Source organism: Aegilops tauschii, chromosome 7 (assembly GCF_002575655.3).
Source record: "Aegilops tauschii subsp. strangulata cultivar AL8/78 chromosome 7, Aet v6.0, whole genome shotgun sequence".
Lineage (NCBI taxonomy): Eukaryota > Viridiplantae > Streptophyta > Magnoliopsida > Poales > Poaceae > Aegilops > Aegilops tauschii.
Genome location: NC_053041.3, coordinates 454,125,489 through 454,152,865, shown reverse-complemented (window position 1 = coordinate 454,152,865; position 27,377 = coordinate 454,125,489). Strand labels below are relative to the sequence as shown.

The 27,377-nt window shown below is 40.1% G+C and overlaps 1 protein-coding gene across 9 annotated transcripts; it reads left to right on the top strand.

Annotated features, from left to right (window-relative positions):
• On the top strand, positions 1-26,524 carry LOC109748988 (GDSL esterase/lipase At3g43550). 9 transcript variants are annotated; one of them, XM_040394060.3, is made up of 6 exons: positions 1-386; positions 6,370-6,500; positions 6,618-6,851; positions 8,381-8,633; positions 9,769-9,856; positions 26,135-26,290. In XM_040394060.3, exons 1-6 carry the CDS (start codon positions 125-127, stop codon positions 26,151-26,153), a joined length of 987 nt encoding a protein of 328 aa, XP_040249994.1. In that variant the 5' UTR covers positions 1-124; the 3' UTR covers positions 26,154-26,290. The 9 variants fall into 9 exon arrangements, with proteins under 9 accessions (XP_040249994.1, XP_045086575.1, XP_073360635.1 ...); XM_045230641.1 differs by lacking the exon at positions 9,769-9,856 and adding an exon at positions 1,820-1,908 and having other exon boundaries at positions 254-386; positions 26,135-26,524; XM_073504532.1 differs by lacking the exons at positions 1-386; positions 9,769-9,856 and adding exons at positions 1,502-1,621; positions 1,820-1,908 and having other exon boundaries at positions 26,135-26,524.
• The last annotated feature ends 853 nt before the right edge of the window (positions 26,525-27,377 follow it).

Genomic DNA, 27,377 nt, shown 5'->3' with positions numbered 1-27,377 from the left:
TTCCGATCGGCTCCATACCTCGCTATAAAAATGCTCCCGTGCTGTGCGATCCATCGCGCCTGTGCCAGGACCCGGGAACACATACCGCTAATACATTGTATACAGACATACGCACGCAAGTACAATGCCTGACCATGCGCTGCTGCTCGTGAGCAGCATGCTGGTGGTGGTGATGGCGCATCTCTCGTGCGCCGATGGAGCAGTAGGCACGGGTAAGAGCAAGATCTCGGCCGTCTTCATGTTCGGCGACTCGATCGTCGATCCCGGTAACAACAACAACCGGCTGACGGAGGCGAGGGCCAACTTCCCGCCGTACGGGCAGGACTTCCCCGGCGGGAAGGCCACCGGGAGGTTCTCCAATGGCAGGGTTCCTGGGGACATGCTAGGTACGTACGGACATAACTATGACTACGCTCTGTGCCCTGCTACAAGACAATATTTATATAAAATCATTGACCGAGATGAATGTTTTGTTTCGGCCATGCCGCAACAATGCAAGGCTGGGTTTTTTTCAGAGAAAACTTTTAAACTATTCATCACTCGTAAACCAGTATCATTAAAAAGTTTATACACTGACCAGAATAGTAAATAAATATATTACAAGACACGACTCAAGAAAGGAGCAATAGTGTAGAGAGTAACTAAAAACAGAAAGGTGACGGGCATAACAAGTTGTCTATTCTCGTCGTGGACGGCTCTGATTTTGTCCAGCACCGTCCTTGCCAGCGTCCAATCCTTATCTTTTCCAACAAAACCACGATTGAAAGAAAACAGATTGTGTAAATAAGTAGCTAGCCGCCTGATTCGAAATAACTGTTTCAACCATAAGATTATTACGACATGTCCAAAGTGGTCATCAAAGTCGAAGCTTCCTGGTCCCCGACGTCGCCGCCCGCGTTTGGCTTTGGCCGGCAGGGTCCTCATGCCTCGTTTGTTCGGAGGGGTCTTGACGGGTCGTCCACGGCAAAGTTCGAGTCGCTTGTTCGAGGAGAGGTGATGACACAATGCAAACAACCTCGATGGTGTCTTTTCCTCGGTGGTGTGTATAGGTCTTGTGGACGCCGTGTCGGTCGCGGTGCCCTCTTTGTGTGCATGTTGTAACAATTTCTGCTCGGTTTTTCGTTAACCGGACAGCTCTATTCTTTTTTTAAGAAATTGAGATCCTCATGGCCGAGTTCCCCAATAAAAAATGGCCAAGCAAATGCTACAAACACCCTCCAAGCAATTCTACAGTTTTGGGTTTCAAGCCCGATTAGTATCCAAACAGGTAGGAGAGAATTAAGAGGAAGGTTAGGTAAATCGCATGTAAAAGAGTTGCGCAGGTGCAGGATTATTGATAGTCTATCATAGGGTTTTACCATGTCGAATGGAAGGATCAGTAAAAAATTAGTGTACATGGATTTGGCCGAGAAGAAGCCCGAGGCCTCTAGCACCATACCGGTAATATATTTAGTGTGCAAGGTCCGTTTTCAAAGCTTCCCACAAAGCTAATTTCACAGGGATTGAGGTGGCGCTTGAAGGTGATGTTTGCTTGCTGCCTCTAAAAGCATCCTTGACAAGAACGTCCAGCACCGAGGCCAGCACAAAGAAGTCATGGAACTTTCCATTTTGGGGAAAAGAGGTACGGGAACTTGACATAGGAGTAGAGTTTGAACAGCCCGATTAGCCAACCAGAATTTGGCGTCGTCTCGCATGACGCATTCTCTCCTCATTTGTTCCGACGTTCTTGCTGGCCCCTCCGTCCCTTCCCTTGCTCTTTGCGTTGTTGTTACTTCGAATCCATGCACGTCTTCTCCAACTCTTTTTTTTTTTCTTGCAGGTTGTCTTCTCCAACTCAAATGAATCACAGTCGCTACTACCGCTACACAATTTTCTTCAGCCTTAGCTCCGTCTTAACCTTGCTTCTAGGTATCCTCGCCAGAAAATTGAGCGTAGCTCAGAGATGGTTGGATCCTTATGGTCGAACCAATCCACCAGAGTTCAAGCACTAAATTTGAAATTGACACTGGCATTTTTCTGTATTTACTCCGAACTTTCCGGCGTTATGCTTGTATATGAGCATCTATAATTATACTGTGTTAAAAATAAAATAAAAACAAAATCTTTTTTTTGCCGGAAATAAGAAACATAGCATGACTCTGGTAAATTTCCATGAACGCCACGCCCCCACAAAATGCCGTACGTGATAAAAAAAATTATCCACTCAAGTCCTGCTCACATGAACGGAAGGTGAAAGTTTAAACAAATCGCAACAGCTAAATCCTAATGCACGTCTAGCATCGCCGTTTAGTCCACGGACGGACGTACCATCTTAATTATTCTGTAGATGGACCACCAAATGCAAGATGGACGAAAAAAAAAACTCTTTCTTGGGCACCAGTCTTGCTCATCATCGAGCTAGCTCTCCGTACCTTCGTAGAGTACTCTCCCTCCCTCCCTCGCCGGATGATCGACGTTGAACCTTGACCAAGCAGTTGCATTAATTAAGCTGCATTATTTGAGGGAGAAAATTAAGTGCATTTCTTGTGGACCCCTATGTAAAATCTACCATATTCCTGGACTGCACAAAGTCACTATGGTTTCCTGGAAAATTGGGAGCCTTCGAAGTGCAAGATTCTTGCGTAGCTCATCACCCAAAACCAGGTTTGGACAGCGGACCAACTCGCCAAGTGTGGATGGGCCTACTGCGGCCTTTGCCTCCTTTGCAGCTGTGACCCGGAGACGGCGGCGCATTTGACCTTCCAGTGCCGCTACTTCACCAGGATTTGGAACATGGTTAAGGTTTGGCTTGGTCTACACCTTTTTGGTACATCCTCTTGGAATGATTTCGACAATATCTGGGATTATCTCATCTACCTAGACCTATCTAGGCGTAAAGCGGTGGCTTCTGTTGTCATGCGTAAGTTGGGACGTATGAAACGAGTATAACGTAAGAGTCTTGAACAACAAGCACTCACTCACTTAGATCATTTTCTCACATACCCTCAAGTAGTCTGTATTGTGGGTAGCCGCATAGACGAAACACTTGGGTTTTATATTGCCAGGAAAGTAGGCTTATTTTTCTTTTCTTTTTTCACCTTCGGGTGTTCAGTCTGTTTAATTCTCTTCTTAATTAATGAATATGGCATATCTTTTGCCACCTTTCAAAAACTATGGTTTCCTCTCTACATTGGCGAATAAACATTCCAGGTTGGAGCCCGACAATTACGAAAGGAAAAGAGAAAGGTCGGAAACCTGGCTTCTTACATAATTTTGAGGTATACAGAACAATATACCTACCGCAACAGTTTAATCATCTACCTTGTTGAAATTTTTATAACAGAGTTTGAGTGGGATCGAGCAATGTGGGATATGTACACTTTACACATGCTAACACGACTGCACCCTAATTGACGAGTGTGTTTTAAATTCGTTGGCTTAACTGCCGCCTCAAAGTAACCCCTGCAAATTTTACTGATTTCAAAAATGTTAGCATAGACATGAGATGAAAAGGTAGCAGTCACACTTGTGTACCAGAGTTATAAATTAAAAATTGCAAAGAAATTTAAACAAAAGCAACTTGATGGAGGAACTCCGAAGTCGGCGGTTCTTATGTCACATCCTAATTAACTCCTACAGTGAGCACCATTTAATGGGCTTGTTGTATGATGCTCCGTCAAAATTTCATCTAACCCCTGTCAGTCGACATCTTCGTAGAAATTTCATTAATGCATGGTACATAATCATAAAAGTGTTTATTTCATACTAGGTAAGTGTCAATGCATTACAACGGAAACCCACTCAATGCATGGGTGATATGTTGAGGTGATACTATGGAAAATCAAGTCAACCAGAAATTTCATTCGACATTTCCTCCTATTGTTACAACATAATATATGTGCAGTGCATGTATTTGTTTAAGTAAAAATATATAGATGATATACTTGAATGCCCATGCATTATTATGGAGGAAAAATAGGACCTAAATGCAACTTGCTCATTTCCCAATTAAACTGAGGCACCTTGTTCAATGATATGAACTCCCTTGCATGCAAGTACCAACTAAACCTAGTTTAGTGTTACGATAGAAAAACATTAAATTGCACGTAAAATATTCCGTCATTCTTTTTTATTAAGAATCATTTCATTTGATCGATATATCAAAATGATACAACTACACTAAACGAATGCCCAGCCTCTGCATAACATGATGCACACAATCAATGTGTTCAACATAACCACAAAGTTCCATTGTATAGCAAAAAAAAGGTAGCCTAAGATGGCGTAAATCCTATCCAAAGATTACATCACCATCTATGATGAGAAGAAAACACGCCTGGTCATATGCTCTAACCGGGTAGAAGCCGTCATCAAAAGGTCTCTGTCCTCCGTCCTCTACAAGATAGAAGTAAAGAGTCATCATGTACATGAAATGATTAACCTAGATAGGAAATTAAACACCTTTCTTGTTAAAAAAAAACACACCATCCCTAGTAAGACATAGTGCCCAACATAAGATTGCCACCCTCACAATTATGTGCAGAAATTTGTTTGCCAATACCCTACTACTAGTCGTCGAGCATATTACACGCACTACGTGAGGGGCAAAGGTTTGAAGCCACTTGAACTATGACCCACACTGCAGAGCAAACTTACACTCAAAAATAGATGTCTAATAGTCTCGTCATGTTGGCAAGAAACAATTTTTACTACCTTACCAACTATGGTGCGTCAAACTATGCTAGTTAAGATCACACTTCCATTAAAAATCAGGGAAATATCTTCACTCGAAGAGGTAGTTTGAGTTTCCACTTTTTTTATAGGCAGGAATACTTGCAAAAAAAATTTGTTGATCAGGAAAAATATATTCTTGAACTCCTTACACATGTTTGTATAAAAAATAAACCCACAGTAATTATTCAATTTAATAGCTAAGAAACATAATTTAGTTCACCCCAAATATGCATAAAAAGAATACTCGTAGTTACTGGTTAAACCATTAAAGTGTAAAAAACATTTCATCATTGGTCCTACAGTTGTGTCCACCCTGATTTGTTTTAACAAAAAAATTCTGGAATTAAGCATGGGAAGCAACCTTTTTTCCCTCTTTCATACCATTTGAATATGTTTATTTTGTATTCATTTTGATTTCGAGCAGAAAGCCGCAACAGAGACTTGCCATGTGAGGAAAACATGTGTTTCAACAAAGCCACCTACATAGGTGGCAGATTTGCCAAAAGTGCAAACAGTAGATGGGTGCATTGGAGGACTTCAAAAAAATAGTTCTACATTACAAAAAACCAAAACTTTTTTGTACATGCACAAATACATATATAACACGTTCAGGGGAATTTTCATAAAAATATACTTCCATATGTAGTGTAGACAAAAAAAATACTTACATGAATATGGGCCATTTTTACTATTGTGCCGGGTTTTTTTGTAGCTTGCAAATTATAACATTTTTGAACGAAATTTTACAGATCCATCGCGAAGATGCATAAGTTTTCACAGATTTATTTTTTTTATTTTTTTGAAACTTGAAAAATATAATTCGGAATCATTTGAAATAAAGCCATCCGATGCATCCGTCCACTAAAACTTCGCTATCGGAGATTTGGGAGTACCCGCTCTCTCTCCCTCTCGCTTTATTCTTGTCCTTGTTTTTTTTTTTGCCATTTCAGAGGATGCAATACTCAGCTCATTCATGGTAAACAACTTTAGTTCTAAAAGAACATGTGCACACATAATCATCTATTCTTAAATATTTGTAATTGATTATCTAATTTTTCTCTCCATGCAACAATTCCACATCGCCAAGTCATGATATAGTCATCTTTTGCATTAATTTGTTCATACAAAACATGCCACCTCATTACCTCATGCATGTCATTTTTTAGGGGAACTAAGCCATGTAAAATAATTATACATTCCTTTTATTTTTCTAGAGCTTATTTATGCATTTTTAATAGGATTCCGTACCATTGTGTGGGGTATCGTCTAAGTATGCATGTGTGTGACATTAAAAGTTCTAATGAAAAATATGCAGTTTTCTTCTTCATAAATCATACTCGTCCACCTGCAAAATAAAATCGTACTCATCAAAAATAATTTATCGTTTGAAGTTTCTGTTGAAACCACACGAATATATAATGATTTCCTTCAGAATTATTCTTAATGCTTATGATGTCGACTGAAATTAATTTTCACAATATCCAAAGATGTACCTACCTATGTATGCAAGTTTTATGCCCCTAAAAGGGTTACTTTTTAGAAGAACTATTTATGAATTTAAACTCTCTAATATACTGGAAATTTATCTATACACAAATATTACGGTATTAGATCATGTAAAAACATCCCTAATTATTATTTTTCTTGATTAAACAGCTTCTAAATTAGGAGTCAAAGAGTTCTTACCACCGTACAATGGAGATGATCTTGAACTAAGTGACCTACTTACTGGTGTCGCATTTGCCTCTGGAGGCAGTGGATATGACCCCTTAACTTCGATACCCGCAGTAAAAAAATCATAACACATGCACCTCAAAATATAGTTTTTGTTATATTTATTTTCAATTTAACTAGAAATTAATCTTGTTATCATAATTTGGAAATACTATTCTCTCATGCTTCAGACTGCTACTTCAAGTACTGGGCAACTTGACTTATTTCTTGAATATAAGGAGAAGCTAATAACCTTAGTCGGAGAGGAAGAAGCGACACGTGTTATCTCTGAAGGCATTTACTTTACTGCCATGGGAGCAAATGACATTGCAAATAATTATTTTTCAATTCCGTTGAGGCGCCATCAATATGATCTTCCTTCCTACGTGAATTTTCTTATCTCTTCCGCAGTAAATTTTACCATGGTAAGGGTTATTAAATCTTGAGGTTATATTTGTTTGACATAAACTCAGTTGACTCTCTCTTTCTCCATAAAAAAATGTTATTGAGGGTTTTAAAGTTATGCATATTTCCACCAGACTCCTATGAACCATTACTTTTATAGTACATGTAAAGTTTCCCTTCAGTTCCATCACAAATATTCTATATCTAAATACATAGCCCTCGCTAACTTGTTTTTGAGCACATGCAGCTATTGCACCTCATCACAATTACCACATCACCCTTATTAGCTTTAGTAGTTAATTGCATGCATGCCTCCTCCAGTCCATACTTCCCATCTCCTGCACCACAATGTGGTTTTTTCTCTAACTCCCTTTCAACTGGTAAGTGAGGGCACATATGGTGAATTTAGATAATTTGTATTTAGGAGTGTCCCAGTTGTTTGCTCTACCTGGAAATAAAAAAATAGTATGGTACTTAAACATTCCAACTAAATACTATTGTTTATTTGCCAATCAAAGTTTCTAAACATCTACGTCGAAGGATTGAATGCATGTCACACAGTCGTTTACTTCATGTTGCTTAGATATTTTAGTTTCTACAAATATCCAATCCAACGTGTAGGGTGTCATCTGGTATACATAATTTATGTGTTTGTGAATTTACTAGATTGTTGACTTTTTGTATAACATTGAATTCTCTAAGCAATTGTTTCAGTATATATAGAAATGTTTTATAATTATTTCCTTATCGGGGTTTCATAAATGATTTACACTCACCTACTAGCATTTTCATTATTCCTACAGTTTCCATTGATTTACATTCAACCAGGTCACATGTATTTAAGGGGGGGGGGGGTAAGTCTAACATTCTCTTCTATATCGAAATTAAATGATATTGGTGCAAAGAGGATTGGATTCTTCGGCATTCCGCCAATTGGATGTTGTCCTTCCCTATTAGCTTTAGTAACTAATTGCATGCATGCCTCCTCCAGTCTGTACCCACTTCCCATCTTCCGCACCACAATGTGATTTTTTTATAACTCCCTTTCAACTGGAAAGTGAGGGCACACATGATGAACTTAGGTAGTTTTTATTTAGGAATGTCACGGTTATTTGGACCTGGAAACAAAAAATAGTATGGTACTTCAAGGTACATTCCAAGTAAATAATATGTCTGTTTGCTAATCAATGTTTCTAACACATCTACCCTAAAGGATTGAATGCATATCACACGGTCATTTACTTCATGTTGCTTAGAGCTTTTAGTTTCTACAAAAATCCGATGCAACGTGCGGGGTGTCATCTAGTATATATAATTTATGTGTTTGTGAATTTACTAGATTGTTGACTTTTTGTATAACATTGAATTCTCTGAGAAATTGTTTCAGCATATATAGGAATGTTTTATAATTATTACCTTATAAGGGTTTCATAAATGATTTACACGTGCCTACTTGCATTTTCATTATTCCTATATTTTCCATTGATTTAAATTCTACCAGGTCACCTATATTTAAGAGGAAATCAGTCTGACATTCTCTTCTATATAGAAATTAAATGATATTGGTGCAAATAGGATTGGATTCTTTGGCATTCCGCCAATTGGATGTTGTCCATCCCAAAGAAAACATGGATCAAGAGAATGTGACACACTTCAGAATCAAGCAGCAGAATTATTCAATTCTGGGATAGAAAAGGAAATTGAACGATTAAATGCAGAACGAAATGTTCATGATTCAAGGTTTGCTTATCTTGATATATACTACAATCTTCTTGAGCTCATTCAACAACATGATTTTTATGGTGAGTGTACACTATTTCCTCAGTTGTTACTATTTTAGAGTATTGATGTCTTAGAACCATATTAGTAGAAAGACAACGACACATTAACCTCTTAAATTTTGTAAACTCAAAAACACTACCACAACACTGGATCCTCGACATTCACCTCACATAGAATAAGTCGGTAGGTGAAGGGTTCTGCCGACCGACCCATACTGCCAGTGAAAGTAAAGTCGGGAAAGGTCTTTCCCAACCGACATTTCTTTACTGACCGGCAATTTTTCATTGGTGTAACAGGTTTCCCGACCAATATATTTTTGGCGATGGACATTAGTTTCAACCATTTGTCGATCGACAATCCAACAACATAACCTTGGCCAACCAACCTTCTATTGGTCTAGTTGTGAGATTTTCCTGGGTGACTGTGTGACAGCGATGTCTTTGCCAACCAACATTAACCTTCACAGGCAAATATAACATTAAATTTACATCTAGATATTTGACAATGGTCACACTGACCAAGCAACCATGAAATTTTATGCCAAAGAGTATGGATTCAAAATATCAATATGCATATCCCCCAAAATATTAAACCACAACCGAATGATAATGGCATACATTAACTCTCACACATATTGTTCATCTGTTCTCCACATGTTCACCACATACATCAGGTTTACAAAATGATAGTCAAAAGGTGCATGTCCAATGAGATATAATTTTCTCCATTACACGAACCATCCATTTGATACAAAAAACGATGGGTAGCTCCTCATGCTCGCAGATCATAATACACGTCACATTCAATCTTGTTCCAGTTTATGCATGATGAAGACACTATTGAATATATCTTCCTATTTCATTTTAGGAGTTATAGTTGCACTAGAGCCCTCAATCCCATCTAGTACAACAGTACAAAAGAGGGAGGATGGAAGATGAACAAATACACTAGAAAAGATCAAGAATGGTCTCTTTTGCTATTCACAACACAAAGCAAGTCAAACACCTGGTAAAAGAACAACTATAGTATATGTTTATCAACCAAACCAAACTAATTTAGAATGATAACAAGATCACAACAAAGCACAATGCACATAATCATGTCACATTTTTCTGATAATTACACATAATCATGTCGCATTGTCTACAAATCTAGTGCAAGGTGGAGGTGGTGGAGATTCTCCTTTGACAAGCATCATATTGGATCAGATTCATCAGCAAACATACACCATGACAGTTTTTAAGTAAGGAGGTTAATTTTATGAGTGCATTTAGTAGCCACTTAGATACTATTTAAGCTTTGGAAACCCCTAGCTTTCTCGTACTTGTTAACAAGATAATCATGATACCATGCCTTAGTGGGTTTGGTACGCATAGACAAAATTCCATAGCTAATTGATAGAAATACCTTAGTGCCAGGATGACTAAGACAATGCGGGCTTGTAGGGCTTCATTTGGGAAACTAGGCGATTTCCCCGCGTGTTGCGGCAGGAACTTGAGGATTAACTTGAAATGTATTATAAATGAAGGAAGTGATCTAAATCAAGAGCTGTTGTTTTTAACGTAGAAATATTGCATACTTGCACTATGTGTGAACAAAGAGTATGGATGTGATCTGCATGGGGCCGTAAACTAGTGTTAGTGGATGCTGGCATGGCACACTTGTGAGATGGAAGGCCGTATGTTCAGAGAATTAGACTTAATGTGGATCAACTATTATAGTAGATTAATAAACTAAACAACATCGGACAACAAATAGTACAAGCTAAGTGGTGAAAACAAATAGGGTTGGTGATTACTTTGCTAGATGGCCATGCAATGGACTTTGTGACAACATCACTGAAATATCATAAACCATCATATTGATAAGGCTGCATGGCGTCCCTTATGATTACAACATTGACAAGAACCTCATAAAACCCCGGACCTAGGGGCTCCCTGCCCACAATAGTTTCTTTGTTGATCAAGAGAATTCTTTCCTTAGCAACATGAGTTTTAGGACATGTACATGCATATATAAGAACATACATACCAATTTGACAAATGATTATTTCAAAAACATGGAAACAAAAAAAATATAGGTCAGGATGAGAAGATTACGATGCTTTCATCTAGGTGGGTAGAGGAGCTTTTGCAACGAGCTTTACAAAAAAATCAATGAACATATACCCCTTGGTTAGCATCTTCTTTGGCATATTATTCTTCCTTGGGTTCAACTCTTGAGTCATGTAAAGCAACAATATATAAATACCCTCATTCATGGATGATGAACCATTAATTCAATGAACAAAAGTTGCAACACTTCATTACTTGCCAAGAATTAGAACATATACCCCTTTGTTATTTCCTTCATCTAAAGTTTGTCTCAGAACATGTACAATTGGTAGCTTGCATGGTTTAATAGAATTACAATTTGTAACAGAGTTTTAGTTTTTTACTTGCTTGGTGCCTTCCCAGAAAATAGTTTGATGCTTAAGAGTAGGTCAACATTTCCCTAATATTGACATAATTGTCACTAGGACTACTATCGTCAGTCAATGCACATGCATGAGCAATTTTACTACCAGTGCTAGCTTATTGGCTAAACCCCAACCTTATCTAACAAATTGTACTCTAGATATACAAGTTGCACTCTTTGATGGTAGTGATGGCATAGCAATATTATACTAACATACAATAATTACAAGGAAGAATACAACTATGAAGTACAATTATATGCTACAAGTAATTATCTGTTTCTAGGGAGCTATTGAGCATCTTAGTTTTTTTCTTTTCTTTTTTTGAAAAGGAGTTTGAAACCCCTGGCCTCCACATCCAAGGATGCACACAACCATCTATACTATATTATTCAGCAGAGCCAAACAAAACAAATGCATGTATCAACCCAAAGCCACCTTCCTCGTGACCTCTGTCGCTACACATACAAGCTTGATGATGTGTCCTGACCTCGCACCAACACACACACACACACCATCTAATCCAGTGACCTTGGCAAGCTCCCCATGGTGAGCCGAGAGCACCAAACGGTCTAGCAGCGCACCACATGCGCACGCCCTAGAATCCGCCGCCACTATCTTTTGTCATCCCAACTTTAGGAGGGATCAACACATTGACCTTATCAGGCCCAACTACCGTCGATGCCACCATGACACCAAAGTTTGCCATTGGCCTACACTCTTCCATCAAGACACATCTGTCACCGAGACCCATCGTCGTATACGCAGTAGTAAAAGCGTCGCTCCATGCTACTTGTGAGCTGTGTTGGGATTTTCCCCGAAGAGGAGAGGAGATGCATTACAGTAGAGATAAGAATTTCGCTCAGTGAGAGTCAAGGTTTATCGAACCAATAGGAGAATCATGCAAAGCTTCGTGAACAGCACCTGCACACACAAAAGCAAATACTTGCACCCAACACGGGCAAGAGGGTTGTCAATCCGCTTGAACTCGTTACCTGCAAGGATCAAATCTTGTAAAGGTAGATATATTAATTGCAAAATAAAATAAAAGTAAATAAATTGCAGCAAGGTAGTTTTGGATTTTATAATATGATTAAAGTAAACCCTATGCCATAGTTTTCACTAGAGCTTCTCTCTCGAACACATAGCATACGGTGGCTAGACAAATTATTGTTGGGCAATTGATAGAAAAGCGCATAGCTATGACGTATTCATGGCAATGATCATAGATATAGGCATCACGTCCGTGACAAGTAGACCAACTCCTGCCTGCATCTACTACTATTACTCCACCAATCAATCGGTATCCAGCATGCATCTATGGTATTAAGTTCATGACAAACAAAGTAAAGCTTTAAGGGAGATGACATGATGTAGACAAACTAACCCCAATCAATATGAATAAACCCCGTTGCTTTATCCTTAGTAGCAACAATACAATACGTGCCTCACTACCTCTTCTGTCACTGGGTGAGGACACCGCAAGATTGAACCCACTACAAAGCACCTCTCCCACTGAAGATAAATCTATCTAGTTTGGTAAACCAAACGGATAGATCGGAGAGAAATACAAAGCTATCCTAATCATGAAGAATAAAGTTCAAAAAAGACTCAATTACTCAATGAATAATCTGATCATAAACCCACAATTCATCGGATCCCAACGAACACACCACAAAAGAAGATTGCATCGGATAGAACTCCAAGAAGATCAAGGAGAACATTGTATTGAAGATCAAAGAGAGAGAAGAAGCGATCTTAGATACTAGCTATGGACCATTCTGTGGTGAACTACTCACGCATCATCGGAAGGCTGCAAGGATGATGTAGAAGCACTTCGTGATTGATTCGCCCTCCGAGAGAGTACCGGAAAAGGCCTCCATATGGGATCACGAAAGAGCAGAAGCTTACGGCGACAGAAAAAGTGTTTCGGGTGGCTCCCTGGGGGTTTCCCAATATTTTTAGAATTTATAGAAGTGGAATTAGGTTAAACGGAGCCTCGTGGGGCCCAGAAGGTAATAGGGCGCCCCCTGGGCACCCCCTGTTGCCTTGCTGTCTCCTCGTTTGTCCTCCGGACTCCTCCCAAAGCTTCTAGGGTATCTTATGTCCATAAAAAATCATCAAAAAGTTTCGTAGCATTTGGATCCCATTTGGTACTGATTTTCTGGAAACCAAAACAAGCTGAACACAGCAACTGGCACTAGGCACTCAATTAATAGGTTAGTTCCCAAAATGATATAAAATAACATAAAATGCACATAAAGTATCCAGGGTTGATAATATAATAGCATGAAACAATCAAAAATTATAGATACATTGGGGACGTATCAGCATCCCCAAGCTTAACTCCTGCTCGTCCTCAGGTAGGTAAATGAAGGGCCATATAATCTTGGTCATATAATCTAATCATGGCAAATGAATATTAAGATACGAGTAATTCAAGGCAATAGTCTATCATTTGATATAAAGACATCAATACTCGGGCATACTAACAAACAATCATGCCCTTCAAAATAAAGAATGCTAAAGAATGTCATCCCTACAAAATCATATAGCCCATCATGCTTAGTCTACCTAGCATAAATATATTAATCATGTACTACCCCGATGACAAGCCAAGCAATTGGATCATACTTTTAACGTGCTTCACCATTTTCAACCCCACGCAATACATGAGCGTGAGCCATGGATATAGCACTATAGATGGAATAGAATGCGGTAATGGAGATCAATAAGGAGAAGTCAAAAAAGGGAAGAAAGTCTCGCATCGAAGCGGTTAATCAACGGGCTATGGAGATGCCCATCAATCGATATCAATGCGAGTAGAGATTGGCATGCAACGGATGCATTAAGAGCTATAAGCGTATGAAAGCTCAATGGAAACTAAGTGGGTGTGCATCCAACGTGCTTGCTCATGAAGACCTCGGCATTTGAGGAAGCCCATCATCAGAATATATAAGCCAATTTCTATAACGTTAAATTCCCACTAGTATATGAAAGTGACAGCTCGGGAGACTCACTATATGAAAAACATGGTGCTACTGGGAACCACAAGTGTGGAAAAGGATAGTAACACTGCCCCTTCTCACCTTTTCTCTCTTTTTTTGTTGGGCTCTTTTTGGCCTCTTTTTTTTCGTTCGGATTCTCGTCCCGACTTGTGGGTGAATCATAGTCTCCATCGTCCTTTTCTCACTAGGACAATGCTCTAGTAATTATGATCATCACACTTTTATTTACTTACAACTCGATAAAACTGAGAATATGACTCTATATGAATGTCTCTGACAGTGTACCAGGATGTGCAATGATCTAGCGTAACATGTATAACAATGATGAACGGTGGCTGAGCCACAAATAGTATGTCAGCTATATGGTCATGCAAAGCGATATGAAAATGAACATATATGTCATGAAAAATGGAACGGTGGAAGTTGCATGGCAATATATCTCGGAATGGCTATGGAAATGTCATAATAGGTAGGTATGGTGGCTGTTTTGAGGAAGATATAAGGAGGCTTATGTGTGATAGAGCGTATCATATCATGGGATTTGGATGCGCCTGCGAATTTTGCATCAACTCTCGAGGTGAGAAAGGGCAATGCACGATACCGAAGAAGCTAACAAATTGCGGAAAGGTAAGAGTGTGTATAATCCATGGACTCACATTAGTAATAAAGAGCTCACATACTTATTGTGCAAGTTTATTAGCCCTCAAAGAAGAGTACTACTCGCATGCCCCTAGGGGGATAGATTGAGAGGAAAAGAACATCGTTCATCCCCGGCCGCCACTCATAAGGTAGACACTCAATAATAAATCATGCTCCAACTTCATCGCAAAACTAGAGGCTATATTTGCATGCTTCGGGAATCACAAACTTTAACATAAATATTTTTACTAAACCACAATCATCCACTAGTACACCCACATATTACCGTCTTAATATCGCAAAACTATTGCAGGAAATCAAACATATCATATTCAGTGATCTATATGAAAGTTTTTATTATATCCCCCTTGAATACCTATCCTTTATGGACTAGTCTTATAACCCGTGCAAATTGCCATTACTATTTATTAAACTCTAAAAAATATTTAAGTGAAGCATGAGAGTGCAAGTATTTCTATAAAATATAACAATTGTCGTGCTCTAAAACATATAAGTGAAGCACTAGAGCAACTGTCTAGCTCAAAAGATATAAGTGAAGCACATAGAGTATTCTAACGAATCGTGTATAAATGTGTGTCACTCTCAAAAGGTGTGTCCAAAAAAAATGATTGTAGCAAACTAAAAATATATATACTATAGCACAAGACGCTCCAAGCAAAACTCATATCATATGATGAATAAAAATGTAGCTCCAAGTAACATACTAATAGATTGTAGACGGAAGGGGGATGCCATCTGGGGCATCCCCAAGCTTAGACGCTTGGGTCTTCCATGAAAATTACCTTGGGGTGACTTAGGCGTCCCCAAGCTTAGGGTCTTGCCGCTCCTTATAACTTTATCCTTCGTGATCTCACCCAAAACTTGAAAACTTCAACGCACAAATCTCAAGCGAAACCTCATGAGATCCGTTAGTATAATAAGCAAACCATATGAACCCATTCATATTTTAATATTGCATAATACCTACTTTATTATAACTTCTACATGACGTATACCCCCCCCCCCCCGGATGTAATCCATAGCATCATCAAAACAAGTGAACAATGCAATAAAAAAATAGAGTCTGTCTAAAACAGAAAAGTCTGTAATGATCTGAATCAATACCATACTTATGTAACTCTATTTTTAAAAAATAGGAAAACTTAGGAAATTGGTATATTAATCATGTGTAAAAAATTCAGATCAAAAGCATGTTCTAGTGATTTTTAGAAATTCCTGGACTGAGAGCAAAAGTTTCTATTTTTCACAGAATCAAGTCAACTATTATCCAAATCATCCCAAAGGCTTTACTTGGCACAAACACTAATTGAAACATAAAAACACAATCATAATAGTAGCAAAAATTGTGTCAACACACCAAAACATAAAGTAAATGAAAAAAATAAGATAACTATTGGGTTGCCTCCCAACAAGCGCTATTGTTTTACGACTGAAAGATCGTGGATGTCGCCTAGAGGGGGGGGGTGAATAGGCGCTTTAAAATAATTACGGTTTAGGCTTGAACAAATGCGGAATAAACCTAGCGGTTAATTTGACAAGCACAAAACCTACAACAACTAGGCTCACCTATGTGCACCAACAACTTATGCTAAGCAAGATAAACAACTAAGTGATAGCAAGATATATGACAAGAAACAATATGGCTATCACAAAGTAAAGTGCATAAGTAAAGGGTTCGGGTAAGAGATAACCGAGGCACACGGAGACGACGATGTATCCCGAAGTTCACACCCTTGCGGATGCTAATCTCCGTTTGGAGCGGTGTGGAGGCACAATGCTCCCCAAGAAGCCACTAGGGCCACCGTAATCTCCTCACGCCCTCGCACAATGCAAGATGCCGTGATTCCACTAAGGGACCCTTGAGGGAGGTCACCGTACCCGTACAAATGGCAACCCTTGGGGGCGGTCACCAAACCCGTACACTTTGGCAACCCTTGGGGGCGGTCACCGGAACCCGTCAAATTGCTCGGGGCGATCTCCACAACCTAATTGGAGACCCCGACGCTTGCCCGGAGCTTTACACCACAATGATTGAGCTCCGAACACCACCAACCGTCTAGGGCGCCCAAGCACCCAAGAGGAACAAGATCAAGGGCACCAAGTACCCAAGAGTAATAAGCTTCTCAACTTGTAACTTCCACGTATCACCGTGGAGAACTCAAACCGATGCACCAAATGCAATGGCAAGGGCACACGGAGTGCCCAAGTCCTTCTCTCTCAAATCCCACCGAAGTAACTAATGCTAGGGAGGAAAAAGAGAGGAAGAACAGGAAGGAGAACACCAAGAACTCCAAGATCTAGATCCAAGGGGTTCCCCTCACATAGAGGAGAAAGTGATTGGTGGAAATGTGGATCTAGATCTCCTCTCTCTTTTCCCTCAAAAACTAGCAAGAATCCATGGAGGGATTGAGAGTTAGCAAGCTCGAAGAAGGTCAACAATGGGGGAAGAACACGAGCTCAAAGGATAAGGTTCATTGGGGAAGAAGACCCCCTTTTATAGTGGGGGGAACAATCCAACCGTTACCCCCAAAACAGCCCCGCAGAGGGCGGTACTACCGCATAAGGCAGCGGTACTACCGCTGAGAACAGCGGTACTACCGCTCCCCCGGGCGGTACTACCGTGGAGTTAGGAGGGCAGGAGAGATACAGACTCGAGAGGTACTGCCGCGATGGTAGGGCGGTACTACTGCTCATGAGCGGCACTGCCGGTCTACTGTCGCTGCGGAGTACCGCACAATCCAACACGAAAAATGACCCCTCGAGTCGACGCGGTAGGGGCCTGGTACCGCAGCGGTACTACTGCTGAGGACCCACCGGCGGTACTACCGCTGCGGAGCGGTACTGCCGCCTGTGACTCCTAAGCGATACTACCGCTGGGTACCGCGGTACTATCGCTGGCGCCATCCTAAAGCCACTACCACGAAAACAAGTATACTCCACGGGAAACCAAAACTGCCATAACTTCTGCAAATAAGCTCCGAATTGAGAAAACTCAAGCTTGTTGGGTAGAGGAAGACGAGTAGCATCAAAACAGCGAAGAGGCAGGGGAGGTATGCCTAACAAATGGAGGAGTGAAACCTCCAACAGAGAAGAACGGACATAACCTCCAACATCGAAAACATCATAGAAGATGCAAGTGAACTCCGTTTTCGATGAACTCGAGCTTGTCAACAAGATGACCAAAAGCTCCAAAACTCACAAAGAGAAGCAAACAAGAACCAAGAAAGATGATGCAAGGATGCAATGGTTTGAGCTCTCTACGAATGATACGATCAAGCTACTCATCGAGAGCCCCCCTTGATAGTACGGCAATCGATCCTATAACCCGGTCTCCCAACTACCATCATGAGACTGGTAAAATAGAAAACCTATCAAGGGCAAACCTTTGCCTTGCACATGGTCCACTTGAGCTAGATGATGACGATCTTGACTCCCTCAAGTTGGACCACCTTTCTTGGTTGCGTTGGCTCGATGAAGACTAGTTGATTGCTCCCCCATACTCCACTATGGGTGAGCCACTCTTCCGCACATCTTCTCAAGTCCATTGTCACCACAATTGACGGCAAGCTTCAAGCATTTGATCTCTTCATGATGCTTCACTTGAACTTGCACACCGCAACATCTTCACAAGTCCATTGTCACCACAATGGACGGCAAGCTTCAAGCATTTGATCTCTTTCATGATGCTTCACTTGAACTTGCACACCGCAACCTAACCCCACAAAGAACTCTCACGAAGATCATGGGTTAGTACACAAAGCGTAATTGACAATGCTTACCACACCATGGGATCGCTTGATCCCTCGGTACATCTTGTGCGCTTTGTGTGTTGATCAACTTGATTCACTCTTGACTTAGTCTTGATCAACCTTGACTCTTTCCAACTCTCTTCATTTGGATGATGTCTTGAAGGTAAACATGAATGATCACACAATCTTCTTCTTCAAGACATTCTTGCAATAAGCTCAACTCTCACATGACCAATCTTTGGATAATTCCTTAATAACACCTTGGTCACCACATAAACTCCTTGAAACCAACACATGGACTTCAAGAAATGCCTATGGACAAATCCTTCAAATATAACTCAAGGCAACCATTAGTCCATAGAGATTGTCATCAATTACCAAAACCAAACATGGGGGCACCGCATGTTCTTTCAACCACCCTAGCTAGGTGTAAGGCATTGTTTCAAGTATTGTCATCTTTCATATTAATTCCATAGGTAGCCCTCATAACAGATTCATATTGTGGTTTAATTTTATTTTTAGGAAGTGTTCCATCCCTTTCTTTAATGGAAATTGGAATCTTATGTTTCCTTCTTTCATATCAATAATAGCACCTATGGTTCATACGAAAGGCCTACCAAGTATTATAGGACATGACGGGTTGCATTCAATATCAAGCACAATGAAATCCATGGGCACATAATTTCATTAGCGAGTATGAGCACCTCTTTATTCTACCCAATGGTTTCTTAATAGTTGAATCTACCAAGTGCAAATTAAGGGAACATGCATCCATATCGGTGAGACCTAGCACGTCACATAAAGATTTTGGTATAGTAGAGATGCTAGCACCTAGATCACGCAAAGCATTACATTCATAATCTTTAATTTTTACTTTAATAGTAGGTTCCCATTCATCATGCAATTTCTAGGTATTGAAACCTCCGACTCTAGCTTTTCTTCATGAGCTTTTATCATAGCATCTACAATATGTTTAGTGAAAGTTTTATTTTGTCAGTAAGCATTAGGTGAATTTATCATGGATTGCAACAAGGAAATACATTCAACCAAAGAACAATTATCATAATTAAAGTCCTTGTAATACAAAGTAGTAGGCACATCACTATTTAAAGTCTTGACCTCTCCAAACCCACTTGTATCATGTTTATCATTAAGATCGTCACCCTCCGAACAATTGGGATGCCTTCTAGCTAAAGTTGACTCATCTCCAGTCCATTTTTCATCAAGTTTTATATTACTAAACAAAGATTCAATAGGTGAGACACCAATCATTTTAATATTTTCATCATGATTACGATAAAAACCGGGTGGAATAGCTTTTTCTAGGAATTCTTGCTTAGCTCTCAACCTAGCGGTTCTCTATTTACTTTCATTAATGGAGACATAGATAGATTTAATAGACTCATTAATATCATTCTTGGGTGGCAAAATTTTAATTTAAGAGTTTCCACGTCATGAGCAATTCTATCCATGTTTCTAAACATATCATCAACTTTATTCAATTTTTCTTCTACCATAGCATTGAAAATCTTTTGAGAACTAATTAATTCTTTAATGTTGTTCTCATGATCAGTAGGTATCCTATTATTTTGTTGTAATAATTTCCATAGGAATTACCATAATCATTAGAGGAATTTCCGGGATACGGTCTAGAACTGAAATTGGCTCTATAAGCATTGTTGTTGAAATTATTTCTAGAGACAAAATTCACATAAATAGCCTCATTATTTTTATCAATCAAAGTAGATAGTGGCACACCATTAGGATCAACATGAGCATTTTTACTAGAAAGCATTTTCATAAGAGCATCCATTTTATCACCCAACGTAGAGACTTCTTCAACTGAATTTACCTTCTTACCAGTTGGAGCTCTTTTGGTGTGCCACTGAGAGTAATTTGTCATAATATTATCAAGGAGTTTCGTAGATTCTCCTAATCTGATTTCCATAAAAGTAACACTTGCAGCAGAGTCTAGAAGATTTCTAGAAATAAAGTTTAGTCCCGCATAATTTTTTTGTATAATCATCCATAAGTTTAAACCATGAGTGGGACAATTTCTAATCACTAATTTCATTCTCTCCCAAGATTGTGCAACATGTTCATGCTCAGGTTGCCTAAAATTCATGATTTGATTTCTAAGAGAAATAATCTTAGCAGGAGGAAAATACTTGGCAATAAAAGCATCCTTACACTTATCCCAAGAATCAATACTATTTCGAGGAAAGGATAAAATCCAAGTTTTAGCACGATCTCTTAGCGAGAAAGGAAATAATTTTAACTTAATAATATAATTATCCACACTTTTTTATTGTGCATATCACATAATTCAATGAAAGTATTAACATGGGAAGCAGCATCCTCATTAGGATTTCCAGAAAATTGTTGTTTCATAACAAGATTTAGCAAAACAGCATTAATATCATGAGACTCCACACTAGCGGCTGGAGGAGCAATTGGAGTACTAATAAAATCATTATTATTAGCATCTGAAAAGTTACACAACTTGGTGTTTTCTTGAGACGTAGCGACAAAGCAAGCAAACGAGCAAAGCAACAAAATAAAATATGTTTTTGTGTTTTTGTTTTTATGAGAAGTGGGGGAGATGAAAAAGAGAGGCAAATAAAAAGTAAAGCAAGTAGATGGTAGTTTGTGCGAAGGTACTTGATAGGTTTTGATTATGTCTCGGCAACGGCGCCAGAAATTCTTCCTGCTACTTGTGAGCTCCGTTGGGATTTTCCCCAAAGAGGAGAGGTGATGCAGTATAGTAGAGATAAGTATTTCCCTCGGTGAGAACCAAGGTTTATCGAACCAATAGGAGAATCATGCAAAGCCTCGTGAACAACACGTGCACACACAAAAGCAAATACTTGCACCCAACGCAGGCAAGAGGGTTGTCAATCCCCTTGAACTTGTGACTTGCAAGGATCAAATCTTGTATAGGTAGATAGATAAATTGCAAAATAAAATAAAACTAAATAAATCGCAGCAAGGTATTTTTGGATTTTACAGTATGATTAAAGGAGACCCCGGGGCCATAGTTTTCACTAGAGGCGTCTCTCTCGAACACATAGCATACGGTCGGTAGACAAATTACTGTTGGGCAATTGATAGAAAAGTGCATAGTTATGACGATCCATGGCAATGATCATACATATAGGCATCACGTTCGTGACAAGTAGACTGACTCTTTCCTGCATCTACTACATTTACTCCACTAATCGACCACTATCCAGCATGCATCTAAGGTATTAAGTTCATGACAAACAGAGTAACGCTTTAATCAAGATGACATGATGTAGACAAAGTAAACCCGATCAATATGAATAAACCCCATCGTTTTATCCTTAGTAGCAACAATACAATACATGCCTTGCTACCCCTTTTGTCATTGGGTGAGGACACCGCAAGATTGAACCCACTACAAAGCACCTCTCCCACTGAAGGTACATCAATCTGGTTGGCCAAACCAAACGGATAGATCGGAGAGAAATACAAAGCTATCATAATGATGCATAATAAAGTTCAGAAAAGACTGAACTACTTTCAATGAATAATCTGATCATAAACTCACAATTCATCGAATCCCAACAAACACACTGCAAAAGAAGATTACATCGGATAGAACTCCAAGAAGATCAAGGAGAACATTGTATTGAAGATCAAAGAGAGAGAAGAAGCCATCTAGATACTAGCTATGGACCCGTAGGTATGTGGTGAACTACTCACACATCATCGGAAGGCAGCAAGGATGATGTAGAAGCACTCCGTGATCGATTCCCCCTCCGGCAGTGTATCGGAAAAGGCCTCCAGATGGGATCGCAGAAGAACGGAAGCTTGCGGTGGCAGAAAAAGTGTTTCCGGTGGCTCCGTGGGGGTTTCCCAATATTTGAGAAATTATAGAAGTAGAATTAGGTCATACAGAACCTTGTGGGGCTCACAAGGTAACAGGGCACGCCATGTTGTCTTGTCGTCTCCTCGTTTGTCATCTAGACTCCTCCCAAAGCTTCTAGGGTCTCTTATGTCCAGAAAAATCATCAAAAAGTTTTGAGCGTTTGGACTCCGTTTGGTACTGATTTTCTGGAAAACAAAAACACGCAAAAAACGGCAACTGGCACTAGGCACTAGGTTAATAGGTTAGTTCCCAAAAAAGATATAAAATAGCATGAAAATGCATATAAAGTATGCAAGACTGATAATATAATTGCATGAAACAATAAAAAATTATAGATACGTTGGAGACGTATCACTCCACCTCTGGACCCCTTTAGCTAGCACATGCTCCAAGTATGATGTCTCCATGAGGGTGAGCAGAGCCAGACGCCGCCATCGCCTGATCCGGAAGGCTAAGATCAAGGGTATCCCTCGGAACAAATGAACCTTCCAACCAAGTCCCGTGGTGGTCGAACACCTCCACGCCTCTGAGATCCCATCGGTGAAGCTCCAAAATAGTGCCTCCAAGGAGGTAAACGACGCCACATGCCACCACTATCCAGTGTGGCAAGCCAAACCTGAGGTTTCCCTTGGAGCTCGACGAGACCACCACCATGAAGATGCCCTCCAAGGAGGTTAGTGGCGCCTGCAGACATCATCTACAATGATGGATCCATGCAAGGGAGCTTTGAGCATCTTAGTTACATGTGGTGTAGGATAATAATTGAATGCTTCATGCATTTTTCCTAAAACTAAACCACGACAGCCAGCGAATCTATCACACACACTCAGCTAATGCGAGAATAACTAAGTTATGAGTTTTTAATCTCATTTTCTCTATACTTCAACCCATACTCACCCTAGGCTCTTCAGATTGTGAATGGTACAAAAACAACACACATATTTTGACATCCGCATAGGAGATTGTCGGGACTCTGAAAACTCGCTGGAGTGTAGTTGCATGTCAAGTGGATGGTATTTTGAAGATGAATTCCCGGCATGTGGCCTATACGGAACTGTTGAAGAGGCAGGATGGTGTGGAGGCGGCGATGGATAAGCAAGATGGCACATGGAGAGCTCTGCCAAGGCTGACACGGTCTTTTAGTACAAGTTTAGCCTAGTCTTCCCTGAGAGCTAACTGATGCTAGGGTGACGACAAGGTACCAGATCTTGGTGACAGGGTGGGAAGGGAGAATCTAGGTGGAGGGGAGGGTTCGAGCTCGTGGGGTGGCACCAGGGTGTGAGGATAATGGTGTGACGTAGAGGTTGACTGGAGAGTTGTAAGGGCACCTCCAACACGACACATCAAATCTCCCATGTATGTCTGGACTGGATGGTCGCAACACTTTTGGGCCTCCAACATGGACCCTCATTTTGGGTCGGACTGGTACGAACGTCCAAAATACGCCAGACCGGCCCCAACTTGGGGGAGCTTTATGGGAGTGCATATGTCAGCCATGTCGACATCGGTACCCCAAATCCCACCCAAAACAACACTCGCTCCCGTGCATTTTCACAATCTTCTAGACTGTTCCTGCACCAGATGTCGCCCTCATGACCTCGAACTCCACCACCCCTGCATGTTCCACCGTTCATCGCCAACGCAATGGATCCGTTGTAGCCCACCACAATGTTCATCGTCTCGGCAGACCAAGTGCTCAGCCTCACCATGTTTACATAGGTGGATCTGAAGGCTATCAAACGACAAGAGTTGCACATGAGGGCAAGATGTGTCCAATCGTATGTCTACGGACACGTACAAATGTGTCTGTGGACATTTGGGGGCATCGATGTGCCCTTTGACATCCATTTTAGATAGCGAAGGTTTCCCTTCCTTTACCCGAGGAGTGGCCCTGAATTATCAACCCCGCGAGAGGATGTGCACTACAACATAGGCTCTACCAAGTATTTTCGAGAGAATAAATTCTAGTTTTGTAAACAGACCTTAACAACCTTAGGGGTGTAAGCACTTAGAATTAAACAGGCATGGGTATGAGACTTGATTCTTACAACCATATATTTCCCCTAGGAACCACCGTGATCTTAATTTGTCCTGATCCTCATTACGGTGTAAGTACAACAAGATGAAGTTGGGGATGTGTCCAAATTACATCCTGACCGTCCTACGACCTGCATCAAGAGTCAGTTTCGCAACCGCAGGCCCTTACCGTCGCATGGGGTTTCCTTGGTTATTAAGAAGCTCTAGTGGTTAAGAATATATTTCAGACAAAAGCATTGGGTATTTAATCACTATAATTCATGTATCCCCAAGGATTGGATTTCCGCTACAGTACTAAACCTTTCTGTCACTGGTTTTTAGAATAACATTTCGCATCCTCCCTGCTCCTAACCTCCTCCTTCATTGATCTCCAAGATCTCGGGTACCAGCAGGGTCATAGAACGAGAAAGAGACACGAGACAACTACATAGTAATTCTAACACATACATGGCATTAATTCAAAGTCATTCCATTGATCCCTCATAAAAATACATAAGGTTGCATGGCTATGCCTCAACCAATTGCCTTATCGAATTACCAACACATGGTGATCGGATCGCAAGAAGAAATCATTGGAGAAGACATAAAGATGAATGCTTTATTGATATTATGTCTTATAATGGTTGTCGAATGTGACACATGATTACAAGTATGGCTAAATTGGAGGAGAGTTGCTGCGGTGATGGTGGTGGTTATAGAGATGAGATGGAAAATGGCGGCGCCAAGGGCTAGAATATGGCTTCCGGTTCGCGAATGGTCTTCTCGATGCTCCTCTATTATGATTCTGGTGTTGGCCCCTTTATAATAGTTGGAGGGTTGGACCTTATGGAAGCGTTGGCATGTCATACGACTGTTGGTACGAGCATGTACCAGATGTCGTCTTGCACTTCGACTTGACTGTTGTGCCTCCAATTGCCTTCCTTCTTTCTCCATGTTCTTATTTAGTTTGAAAGTATGTTTTATCTCCATATTTGGCCTCTTTTCCCGTGAAAACAAATTAAAGAAAGGATTTACATTCTCTCACATTCATTAGTCATCATTAGCGATATCAGAGTGATTTTGTTAGATTTTCTATGATTATCCGATTTAAACAAGGGTGTGATGAGCACAAAAATATCATTCATCGGGCATCCATTTGTTGATTGTCATTGGAGATGCCCTAAGCTTCATGGTGTTGGGGCAAAATAGTGTGGCGTGAGTGGTGGCTTCATGGTGGAGAATTAGGGATTTTGATGTATTACTGTTGTGGGGAAAGAGTAGTAAGCTTCGCTGACTGGGCCAAAATTTGGCGTTTAAGTCTCTTACTCTAAGTGCATTAGCCCATTTAACCACAAGCGGTTGGTAGGTGTTATTTACTAACCAAAATTTCAATGGGTATATAAGCATTCCTGATCGACCGCTCGATAGCAAATATGTATGCATTCCCGACCGGCATTTTGTCAATGTACATAGGTTTTCCCGACCAACTGTCGTGAATTTTCTCGTCCAATGGTTGGTCAGTGATATAAACACTTTTCCTAGCACATGTCAGTAGGGGATACATTACAGTGGTGTGGTTAAACTTCATATGAACTAAAGTAACAAAATTTGCATAGTGGACCATATGATGTATTAAAGAAATCACAATAGTTCATATCTTTGTGCTTAGGAATATGTGATATGGATGTGTTATCATCATAACATTTTAATACTAAATATTTTGAAACTTTCCATTTTGTAGGTTTCAAGGAGGTAACTGAGGGGTGTTGTGGCAGCAATGTGCTAAATGCGGCAATATTCATTCAATACCACCCTGCATGTCCAAACGCTTATGACTATATTTTTTGGGATAGCTTTCATTGTACTGAAAAGGCCTACAACATTGTGGTTGATGAGATCTTCCAGCAAAACCTACACTACCTAATGTGAAGACACTATCATTCTCTCTACCTAAGTTTGAACAAATATAGCAAGTAAAACTTTTCTCCTTCCACAGTGTGTGAATGCTGGCAGTGTGAAATATATGAAAGATGCCCCTTTCAATTCAATCTTTGTATCTCCATATAAATTACGCCAAAATGTATTTGTGCAACAATAATTCCACCAAATTGATCACATTTATATGCATTAATGTGGGTGTCGATGTGCATATTATAGCAATTAAGTTCATACTCGGAATTTGATCAACAAGAGGAGTCGGAGTTGTGAGTGGGAAGCCTTTCTAGTTGTTGTAGAGGAAAATTAAACAAAATGGTAGTGACATCTTCCCATTGTGTTTCCATGTTGTTAGAGTGTCTTAGAAACCCTAACTATAATCTTTTTTCTTGATAAACTGCACTCTAATAACCCGAGATGTATCATCAAGCAGATACAAGCATGATGAGCAACACCTTTCCGCTACATAACAAAGATGAACAAAACCAACACAAAGAGTATGACAAAGTAAGAATGACATATTGGCAATAGTAAAGTCATATGAGATTGAAACTATGCCTATGTCGAAAAAGTTTGTGGACCAATCCGGAGATTATGCCGCACTCGTGTTGGCTAAAAACCTCCATGGCCACCCGCTCCAACCGCATACACACTGCCTTTAGCAGTGGTTAGTACTCTGTTTGATGTAGCATAGACCACATATGTATACGAAGAGATTGTTTCATCAAGTAGAATATCATTTCTACATATCCAAAGCAACCATAGTAAGGTAGACGCTCCCATCCTTATTACCGTACTAAACTTTTTTGGTATTTTGTCAAGCCAGTGACCATCTATATAGGCAACACTTGTGGAGGGATGCAAAGTGGATGCTATTTGGATGACTAACCACGTAGAACGCGCAAACTTGCATGAGAAGAAGATGTGTTTGATTGTCTCGTTGTGACTATAAAAGCAAAACTTTTTTGCTTTCTTGCCAGTTGCGGCGAGCGAGGTTGTCTTTAGTTAGCAAAACTCCCCTTCGAAGATACCACATGAAAATCTTAAGT

What these genes read in the sequence shown, in the direction of transcription:
- LOC109748988 (XM_020307989.3), top strand. Translation starts at nt 125, where the DNA reads ATGCCTGACCATGCGCTGCTGCTCGTGAGCAGCATGCTGGTGGTGGTG. An exon ending in GGTTCCTGGGGACATGCTAG is followed by an intron (nt 387 to 6,369) that starts GTACGTACGGAC and finishes TTGATTAAACAG; the next exon opens with CTTCTAAATTAGGAGTCAAA. An exon ending in TCAACAACATGATTTTTATG is followed by an intron (nt 8,634 to 26,134) that starts GTGAGTGTACAC and finishes TCCATTTTGTAG; the next exon opens with GTTTCAAGGAGGTAACTGAG.